Source organism: Mesocricetus auratus, unplaced genomic scaffold (assembly GCF_017639785.1).
Source record: "Mesocricetus auratus isolate SY011 unplaced genomic scaffold, BCM_Maur_2.0 Super-Scaffold_15014, whole genome shotgun sequence".
In the NCBI taxonomy this organism is placed as follows: domain Eukaryota; kingdom Metazoa; phylum Chordata; class Mammalia; order Rodentia; family Cricetidae; genus Mesocricetus; species Mesocricetus auratus.
In genome coordinates this window covers 6,439,241-6,449,979 of record NW_024429186.1, presented here as the reverse complement: position 1 = coordinate 6,449,979, position 10,739 = coordinate 6,439,241, and the positions used below count along the sequence as shown (strand labels likewise).

Genomic DNA, 10,739 nt, shown 5'->3' with positions numbered 1-10,739 from the left:
ATGGACTGGAACCCAAAGTTAACAATATAAAGGAGGATGGACCAGAAACAGGGGAAAGCTCACCAGTGCTCTCTCTCATTCACTAAATACACAGACACAAGTCTGGTGCACCCCGGAACAGTCAGAGACCCCGTGGCCCTGTGGTTGCTGTGCTTTGGACACACCTCAATGTCCCTGGACTCTGAGGGAACTTCTTCAGGCACGAGCCATGCCATGCCTGCACAGTTTCCTGATGCTATCTCACATCCGCACACCAGGTTTACATATTTATTTATTGGTTTGGTTATTTTCGTTTTGTTTTGTTTTGGTTTTGGTTTTTAAGACAGGGTTTCTCTGTGTAACCACTCTAGCTATCCTGGAATTCACTCTGTGGACCAAGCTGGTCTCGAACTCACAGAGATCTGCCTGCTCTGCCTCCTGAGTGCTGGGACTAAAGGCGTGCGCCACCACCGCCCGCCTCATCATTTTAACCCAAGCTAAACAGATCGGTAGTTTCCAAGGAATCCATGGACCAGAGCACCTGCCAGGAAGGCCTGATCCCTAAGTGCAGGTTGAGGGACACCCAGTGACAATCTGCAGGCCTGTAGGAAGCTGGCTGAACCTCTACCTCCTGCTACAACCCAAGGCCCTCTTTGGAACCTGAGAACTCAATTCACTATCAACAAACAAATGATTGCTAGAGAGAAGGCAACATGTTGCCTGCCTTAATAGTGAGTTATGGGTGCTGATTTGGGACTACAGGGCTCTGCAGGACTCTCTCCTTGGGCCCTCTCCCCATAACCAGCCACCCCAGTTGTCCACAGAAGCTCATCCTGAACCAAGTTCCCGTTTTAAAGGGAAAGTTGTGGAAAATGCTCCAAATGTGGGACGGTGGGAGTGACATCATGCCTATTTTGCAGGAAGAGGCACCTTCCAGCTTTCCAAGAAACGTGTCTTGGGAACTACGGTTTACAAAAGGAAGACGGACACAGCATGCCTTTCCAATACAGGCACCAAAAAATGCAAACAACAAGTTTGGTGAAACAGATTCAAACTGCTGTTTACTCACTCGGAAAGCATAACACTGGTTATCTCTAACACGCCCCCGAGTTAGCAGTCACCATCTACACACACACACACACACACACACACACACACACACACACACATACACACACACACACACACACACACACACACACACACACACGATGCTTCCCCTTAGAAAGTGCAGGACTGCGTGCATCTCACTTTCCATCCCTTTAAAATGAAAATGGACAGATATGTCATATTCATTGAGAACCTACAATGGCGTCTAGTACAAGATGGCACAGCTCAGCCGAGGCCACTGGTGCCAAGCCCCAGTGTGCCCAGCTTAGCCACCCTCGTTTCCTCCCCTGACCCTGGCTGCAGTGCCTGCCTGGTGCACACAGACACAACTCATCAGTCAACCCATTCTTCTGCCTGCAAATGCACCCTTGGTCTGTGCCCAGCACTGTATGCCAATTGCTGAGGTCAGTGGATGCTTGTCCTCTGCTTCCAATCAAAGGCAGCCCTGTCCACCAAGGCTGCTGAAACTCAGCGAACACAGCCTCCCGTCTCCTAGGTACGAAGACTCACTACTGGCCCCCATAGGGCTGCAACGTCAGACAATATTAGTCTCGGCTGTCCACAGACTGACGAACCCTCCGGACTCTGTCTTACCACCCCAGTGAGCGGGGGGCACGAGGAGAACACAGGTCCCGTTGTTCTCTTCAAAAGTGGGACCCTGGCTCTAAGCGGTTGCAGCTGTTTGCAGCTCCCGCCCTGGAGGAGTTACAGCAGGAGGCTGCCTCTGGCAGAGGAGCACAGAATGTTGCCGGCAGGGGGTGGGGTGTCACAGCGGAGGAAGGACCACCCCCACAAGGGGCCTTCCAGGGAAGGAAAGCAGAAAGTACAGCTGGCTGTGGAGGTAACCCTGAAGGGTACGGAGGGACACAGCCAGGCCAAATTGCCTCGGGTTAGACTTGTCACAGTAAAATTACTTGCAGATAGTAAGGCATGGGACTCGGAGAGAAAGGAAATTGTGTAAAACCGTGGATACAAAGAAACAAGACGTGGCCAGCAAAGCTTTTTCCGAAATGTGTTGACTTTGACCAAAGACAGCCAAACAGAGCCTCTCCCTGAGCCCCAGAACCTAGCCGGCCTTCCCAAGGTCGGGTCTAGTGCCCCCTGCCTGTTGGGCCCTGGGGGACAGCATGATCACCCCTCCCCCTTACAGGCCCAGGTACCAGTTCACTGTGAACAAGGCAGAACGCACCTATACCAAATATTTGTTCTGATGTCTTAAGAACAACTTAAAAATGATAAAGCACTGCTGAATGTAGGGTGTTGGATGGGAGGAGGCTGCTGCAGGGGGCAGCTAGGGAGGACAGATGGTGGCTGAAACTCCAGGGATAAGAGTGGGTGGGGCCTACGGAGTAGAGCCCGGAGGCCTTGGGGGGGGTCTATGCGGGGACACACAGGATGGCGAGGGGCACAGGAGGAGGCACCGGGGGGCACTGGCATGTGCCCAGGCCCCCAGCCCCACGGCAGGGAGCGTGAGGGCCCGCTGACCCGGCCACTCCGGTAGCCATCGCATCGCTTGCCCGGGACCCTGGCTGGGAGGGCAGAGCCTGTGCGCAGGCGCGCGCGCTCGCTCCCGCGGCTGGGCGCCGGAGACGCCCTGAGGCGCGCGCCTCACTTCCGGCAGGCGGTGATTGGGTGTGCCGCGCGAGCCCTGCCCCGCCGGCCAATAGGCGGCGCGGAGCGGTAGGGGGGGCGGGGCGCGGGCGCTGCCCGGACACCGCCCGCGGGCCTGCCCGACTCCCGCCCGGCCGCCGGCGCCATGTGACCGCGCCGCCGCCCTCCGCGCGCCCGGCCCGCCCGCCCGCCGCGCTCCCGCGGCCCGGCGCAGCCCCAGGCCGCCGAGGGACGGCGGGGCCGGCGCCATGGCCGAGCGGGGCCGCCTCGGCCTGCCCGGCACGCCCGGAGCGCTCAACACCCCGGTGCCCATGAACCTGTTCGCCACCTGGGAGGTGGACGGCTCCAGCCCCAGCTGCGTGCCCAGGTACGCCCCCGCGCCGCGCTTTGTCCGCGCGCACCTGCCCGCGGGCCGGGACCCCGCGCCCCCGAGCCCCCGAGCGCGCGCGGGCAAGAGCCAGGCGAGGGCCGGGGCGGGGCAGCGGGGCCTGTGGCTCGGCCGCCGGGCCAGCGCCTCTGCCCGCACCTTGACACCTGCGTCCCGGGCGGGGCAGCGCGCCGCGGACCTCGGGCAGCTCGAGCGGTCGAGCCCTCGGCGAGTGGCACCGCGCTGCTCCCGCGTGCAGCGGCCACTGTCACACCCCAGAGGCCTGGGCCTGGGGCTCACGGGACACGCCGCCGTTGCCTCCCCTGTGCCCTGCGGGTCGGGTCTGCTCTTTTTCACCTGCCTGCCTTGCGCCGGGAGCTGAGGAGAGAGCGCCGCGAGTCCGTTCCGCTCTTTGCTTGGAGCTGTTAGTTTTAAGGTCGCAGAAGCCTGGCCTCCCTCCCCCGGGTAGGCGACCTCCCACTCGCTCCTTGGAAAGGGCTCGACGAGATTTACCCACCGGGCGGACGCTGTTGGGCACCTACCTTTATGTAGACCCACAGCTTCCCATTCTACTGCCCAGCTGGAAACTTTTTTTTTTTTTTGTGATTTCTTCCTCGACTTGGATCTTATTCAGGAGCCCGTGCTAGTGAGGGAAAAGAGGAACTCTAGACAGCTTCCCTCTGGGGAGACAGGGAAAGTGCTTATCACCAAAGAGCCTTCCAGGTACAGAACCTGGACAGTGCGCCTGGGGCAGGGGAGGAACCCGAGGTGAGAAGCTAGGGAGCGGGAGGAATTCTCCGCAGGTGAACTGAGAAGCTAGGGAGCGGGAGGAATTCTCCGCAGGTGAACTGAGAAGCTAGGGAGCGGGAGGAATTCTCCGCAGGTGAACTGAGAAGCTAGGGAGCGGGAGGAATTCTCCGCAGGTGAACTTCAGGTTGGCCTTGTGGCTCCCACTGCGCGGCTCTTTGAGCAGGCTTCTCTGAGTGTGGTGTTGGGGTACACAGGGTCCTGCACAGTGGCTTTTCCCTTTTGGGTCTTGGCTGCGCCTTTGGGAAAGGAAGGGTGGATGCTGAGCACGATTGCTATACCTGTGTGGCATCTGGAAGACTGAGACCTGAGGGTCAGTGTGTGCCTCGCTGGGAGTGTCTCCCAAGTCATCAAAGCCGGAGGAGGGGGGATGCTGGACCCTCCCCCCTCTTATTCCGTCTCTTTGCATCATTGCCCTGAGCACCCCCTTGTATTCTTTAGCAGCCCCCGAGTTTCTTTAATGTTTCCTCTAAAGGTGGACTTCTTTTGTTTTTCTGAGACGCGGTTTTTCTGCGTGTAGCTCTGGCTGTCCTGGAAGTTACTATATTAGACCAGGCTGTTCTCCAACTCACAGAGATCCGCCTGCCTCTGCCTCCTGAGTGCTTGGATTAAAGGAGTGGGACACGAGCACCTGGCCAGGTGGACTGTTTTTTTTTTTTTTGAGACAGGGTTTTGTTTTAAAGTCAGGGATGGCCTTGAATTTGTTTGCCTCCCAGGGTGGCCTTGAACTCCTCATCCTCCTGCCTCTGCCTGCTGTGTCCAGGGATTGTAGGCATGCTCCCTCATGTCTGCTCTGGTCTCTGTTCTTGCAGAACCTAGAATACCCCCTTTCTAATGGCGAAAGCGGGGTCTGGGAAGGCTGGTTGAGGACAGGCTTGCTCACAGGGAAGGATGGGGCATCTGGGGTGAGCAGCAGATGCAGGGGCGCTCTGGGCTTTGGCCTGGACAGAGGAGAGAGACTTTTCTCTGGAGTGGTGAGGACCTTGGTCGTGTGGACCAGATGCTCCATGTGTAAAAGCATGCTGTTTCAGTACAGAGTTGCCTGTCCTCTGTCTTGTGTGCTGTGACCTTCTCTGCTCTGCTGCCGCACGCCCCCTCCCGTGCACACACCCTCTCCTGTACACACTCCCCCTCCCGTGCACACTCCCTCTCCTGTGCACACACCCTCCCCTGCACACTCCCCCTCCTGTGCACACTCCCCCTCCCCTGCACACTCCCCCTCCCGTGCACACTCCCCCTCCTGTGCACACACCCTCCTGTGCACACTCCCCCTCCCCTGCACACACCCTCTCCTGTGCACACACCCTCTCCATGCACACACCCTGAGACCACCTATGCGCAGTCCAGTGCTGCCCTTCTGCTGTCTGCTAAGAGGATCGCGATTGTGTTCCCTGAGTTCTTTCCCCTGTCCGCCCAGGCTTAGCTGGTCTTTAATTTTGTGAGCCGCATCTCTGCTGGTGGCTGCACAGCATTTCCTCAGAGCGATGACACCGGACTTCTGTGAAGGGATATTGTCAGGTTCCTGCCCTATTACAAATCTGCCATTGGGACTGCGGAGGGGGGCTCACCTACCTCTCTCCTGTGTGTGTGCCCGTCCCTGTGGCAGGCAGGACTGTCTTGAACGTGTCTTGCCAAGTAGGAGGATTTAGAGGTGTGGGTGTGTGCTTGCTCAGTGTTACTATTCAGTTGCTTCCTAAAGCGGTGGTGCCAGCCCCGGCCCCCAGCGCCAGGGTGAGAATCCTCACTGCCTTGCATTCTTGCCAAGCTGGTGGGTGTGAAACAGTGTTGTGGCTTTAGTTTGAATTTCTCTGATTATGAATCTAGACTGTTTGTACTTCCTTGTTAGTGAAATTCCTATTCATGTCTTTTGCCAATTTTTCTTTCTCTTTTCTTCCCCCTACTTGAGTCTCAGCAGTTTCTACAGGGAATAGTAATCTCTTCCCCACCTCGAACTGTTGGGAGGGCCCCCTTCAATTACATGTGGTCCTCAGAATTGGCCTGGAGTGTGGGGGGGGCCGGGGGGTGGAATCCACCCCCCTCACTTTGACATTGGTTGAGTTTCAGTTCTCCTTCCTTCCCTGGGAGGTGGTGAGACAGCTCTCTCTGTCCTGGGGGAAGCTGGGTGCTAGGCATCCCGGGGCTGGTGGGAGGGAGGATTCAACTCCTGATACTCAGTGCTGTTCCAGCCATGTTGCCAAGTTCGCCTCGCCTCAACAGCCTGGTACACCATGCTGCAAGGGACAGCCAGGGTCCTGCCCTGCCGTACTGCTGAGATTCCGGAGTCCTTACCCGTTCCTAGGCGTGTTCTCCACCCGCTCTTCCGTAGGGTCTTTACCGCTTTGGACCTTTGTACGTCCACTTGAATTCTTTTCTTGTTGATGGTTGTCAACTCCACTCCCAAGCTTTGCACACCTGCTGCTTTTTCTCACCTCTTCTGAGGACGGGTCTCTCGGTGTCTGGACAGTGTACACTGCTGTAGATGTGTTTGTACAAGGCACAGACATCTCTGTCATTCCAGCAAGGAGTCCCCGTCCCTCTGTCATTCCTGACGCTGCCAGCTCTGCCTTCCCAGGCAGTACCATCTCCCCAGAGGGCCATGGGGACAGAGCGAGGCTGTCTTTGATGCATCCATGCTTTTCTGCCAGCCGACTCTCCTTTTTGTTGTTACAAAATACTCCCTTGTAAGAACAAACCCCCGTTTTAGACGTTAGAGTCTTTGTAGTTTGAGGCTGTCATTTGGTAATTGTTTAAGAAACACTCTCCTGGTGGTCCTGGACAGTGTGGTAAATTTTCCTTAGACTCTCCTTGGGAATGGGTGATGCCAAGGGTTTTCCCATATGCCGTTCCGTGTCTTCTGGTTTTTACTGGGAAGAATCTGTGTTCCTCATGGAGCTGAGAGTCCTTGGTGCAGCAGAAGTGTTTCTGCTCTTGGGTTAGTCACTCTTCTTCATGGGTGTGCTTTGTGATTTCACTCAAGACTGGTCTCACATGTTGCCCAGGCTGGCCTCCCAACGCTGGAGCTCAAGTGGGTCTGTGTGTACAGCTCTCGTAGTTTTGGAAGAGCAGGAGTTTTGGTTTTCGTAAAGCCCACTGTGTTGGTTGCTTCTGTGTTCTGACTTAGAGATCTCAAGGCTATGAGTGTGTTTTATGTCTGGCTCTGCCGCCGACTGGGTTAATTGTGACGGTGATGACAGAAACAGTCAGTCTCCTGAGCTGCATGTGGTTGTCAGAGAACAGCCCCAAGCTTCCTCTCAGCCATGTGCCTTGCATTGGCTGAGGTCCTTGATGTATCCTGAGGCATGTGTGGGTTCTGCTGACCAGTCAGTCACACGTGTCTGTGTCAGACTCGTTCCTCGGTGTTCCTGTGTGGACATCACAGTGAAAGTCATCTTTTGTTGCTCCTGTTTCAGGTGAGAGTCCGGCCTTCTACTCTCCCAGTGGTCCTGGACAGTGGGATAACTTTCCCTGAGACTCTTCTTGGGGCTAGGGTTTCACTGTGTAGCCCTGGCTGTTCTAGAACTCACTCTGTCGACCAGGCTGTCCTGGGACTCACAGAGATCCTCCTGTCTCTGCCTCAAGTACTGGGACTAAAGGCGTTTGATATCACCACTCAGTCTGCGCAGCTGATCTTTTCCCTTCACCTTCTAGTGTGCTTTTTATTGTTTTGTTTTTATTTTTTTATTTTTTGGTTTTTCGAGACAGGGTTTCTCTGTGGCTTTGGAGGCTGTCCTGGAACTCTCTCTGTAGTCCAGGCTGGTCTCGAACTCACAGAGATCCACCTGCCTCTGCCTCCCGAGTGCTGGGATTAAAGGCGTGTGCCACCAACGCCCGGCTATTGTTTTGTTTTTAAATAATTGATTTAACCTTTATATGCATTGGGGTGAAGGTATCAGATTCCCTTGGAACTAGAGTTACAGACAGTTGTAAGCCGCCGTGTGGGTGCTAAGAATTGAACCCAAGTCCTCCGGAAGAACAGTCAGTGTTCTTAACTGCTGAGCCATCTCTCCAGCTCTGCTTTTTTTTTTGGTGGGGGGTTTCGAGACAGGGTTTCTCTGCATTGTTTTGGAGGCTGTCCTGGAACTCGCTCGGTAGACCAGGGTGGCCTCGAACTCACAGAGATCCGCCTGCCTCTGCCTCCCGAGTGCTGGGATTAAAGGCGTGTGCCACCAACGCCCGGCTCTGTGTTTTTTTTTTTAATTAAAGATTTTTATTTAGTTAGTTTTAGGATTGAATTCATCACTATTCTTGGAATAAAGTCCCAGCATGGTCATAATTGTGGTGCCTCTTGTGTGTTGGTCTTTAGACTGAACCATGGCTGTACAGTACTTTGAGGTAACTCACAATAAAGTAACTAGACTTTGCAGTCTCCGGGTAGAAATATAAATTGCTATTGGTTTTTTTTTTTTTTTTTTTTTTTTGGTTTTACGAGACAGGGTTTCTCTGTATTGTTTTGGAGGCTGTCTTGGAACTAGCTCTTGTAGACCAGGCTGGTCTCGAACTCACAGAGATCTGCCTGCCTCTGCCTCCTGAGTTCTGGGATCAAAGGTGTGCGCCACCGCCGCCCGGCCTCGGTGAACTTTTAACTGCATCCTTGGGTTACCTTTCTCTTGAGCGACACAGCTCTCTGATACAGCCGGGAGAGCTCTTCACTCTAGCACGTGCTACTGTGGCAGTGAACTTCTACACCTCTTAAGCTTGGTGATGCCGCCATTGCTGTTAATACAGGTAGCTACTGGGTAGCACTACCCCCCTGTGTTCTTACACCTGGGGACCTGGGATCTTCCCCTTGCACTGGAAAGACTTCCTGAGGCTTTCCTCTGGGGAGGATTTGATACCTGTGAGGTGCTCTTTTATCCAGTGGTGTCTTGTCTCTTTCTTGTCCTCTGGGGCCTGGTGCTGGCTCCAGGGACAGCATCTCCCTCGGGGCAGCCACTGGCTGTGGCCTGTGTTCTTGCTGTGCAGGAGGCAGCTATTAGGCAGTCGTGACTCACTGGAGGGCCGTGTGTTGAGTGGCTTTGTGGTCACCTCCTTGTGGTGACAGCTTGTCTGGTGATGTGTTACGGCGTGTATTTCTTTTGTGCTGGCCCCTCCTGGAGTCGTTGGGCTCATGGACTGGCGGTTTTCTTTAGTTCTGAGGGTTCCCAGCCCTTTTCTCTTTGGTTGTTGCCTCCTCCCTGGTCTCCCACTTTCCTCGCAGTGCCGGATGAGGGTGTGGACGTGTCAGCCTTTCTCACTAGACGTTTTGTGCCAGCAGACGAGTGAGGAGGTGCGATGGATAGCAAGCGCTGTACCTCTCTGTACGCTCCATGTGCTAGCATGACCCTCCAGGCCTGTTCCTTTCCCACCTCCATGCTGCAGGCTTAGCTCCCTCGATCTGCATCATGTCTGTCTTGCTCATTCCAGTCCAGGCCTGGTCCTAGTAACTTAACTATCGGTGGATGTTGTAATTGACCAAGATGATGCGCTAAAGAATGTGGATTTTACTTTGAGTAAGGGAAGTGTCCGGATTATTTTGAAGGTTTGTTTGGGAAAGGAGTGCTGCTTGGGAGCCTGATTGACATAAGTTTAGCTGGAGATGGACTTGAGGGGGATTGAAGTGGGCAGAGGAGTGTGTTAGGTTCAAGAGGGGACTCTGCTGGAGGAAGGCACTGTATAGGCTGACTTGGGTTTAAGAGGCTGTGGGCTTAGCATCTCCTTAGCAAATCAGTGGGAAGATGGGGAAGACTGAACCTTGAAGAGGCCTTGTGGATTCAGAATAGGCCTGGCACATGGCTGTGGTCTTCATGGCTCTGATCTGCCTACCCTGTTTTTAGGACATGACCAGGGAAAGTTGCCTGTGGCCACTCCTCTGTTCTGGTGTAGGCTATTGTCTGGAATCCTCTTAGCCAAGCAGGCTGACTCTCCCTGTGAGGCTTGGTGCTGTGACGTCTTCATTTCCCTCAAGTGGCTTTATGCAGAAGCTGTGGCCCGCACTGCCTTGGTTGCTGGGCATCACTGAATAGGCCGGGCTGAGGCACCTTGCAATCCAAGGTCCTTGCTGTTGTCCCATTTCCATCCCTCTTTTCTTTGGTCTCAGGAAGGTTTGATGGAGCAGGGTGTCAGTGAGGCAGGTTTGGGAGTGGGAGGACATTCTAGACTGAGGTCTGCTGCTCTGCATACAACAACTGGGGTCTCATTTGGTGCTGTGGTGGACATGTACAAGTGACAGAGCTACATCATATGGAGAGAATCTCTAGGGCCCTGGCTTCAGGTGGCATAGGCAGAGCAGTAGAAGTGTGTGTGTGTCTGTCTGTGTGTGTGAGTGTGTCTGTGTGTGTATGTGTCTGTGTGTGTGAGTGTGTCTGTGTGTGTGTCTGTCTGTGTATATGTCTGTGTCTCTGTGTGTGTGTGTATGTCTGTGTGTGAGTGTGTCTGTGTGTCTGTGTATGCCCTCAGGTGCAGATGAGAGGGGCCATGGGTAGGAAGGTCCAGGACCTATGCTCAGGGACTGCCTCGCTCATTCTAGACCCAAGCCCTGGGGCTTCCAGTCTCTCCTGGTGATAGTGTAGAGACCAGAGCTGGCATCTGCCCACTTGCAGTGTCCTGCATAGTTAGTTATGGCTTGGCTGAGACTGTCTGCTGGGGTAGGGAGGACTTGATGCCTCTGTTCTAATTACTCCCGTGCACATCCAGAGAGCATGGAAGACTGGACAGCTGCTCTATACGCTTTGGCTCATCTCTGGTATGTCATGGAAGCATTTAGAATCTTCTTTAATTGGCGATGGGACATCTGGGGACATACAGGGTCAGGCTTTGACTTGTGAAGGTTTCTTCCCAGGACCCTGACCTCCAGATAACCAGGACCTGGGAGGTGTTCTGAGGGCTG

General features: G+C 54.7%; 1 protein-coding gene across 10 annotated transcripts in view; it reads left to right on the top strand.

The window, feature by feature from the left end:
- The first annotated feature begins 2,903 nt into the window (after window positions 1–2,903).
- Window positions 2,904–10,739, top strand: part of Pacs2 (phosphofurin acidic cluster sorting protein 2) — a 60,725-nt gene continuing 52,889 nt past the window's right edge. For 7 of the 10 annotated variants that reach the window (XM_040742345.1, XM_040742343.1, XM_040742337.1 and 4 more), the window contains exon 1: window positions 2,905–3,067. In XM_040742345.1, coding sequence (XP_040598279.1) covers window positions 2,949–3,067 — 119 coding nt within the window. In that variant the 5' untranslated portion in view covers window positions 2,905–2,948. Of the gene's footprint in view, window positions 3,068–10,739 lie in introns of all 10 variants that reach the window. The other 3 variants (XM_040742338.1, XM_040742336.1, XM_040742344.1) reach the window with 2 other exon arrangements.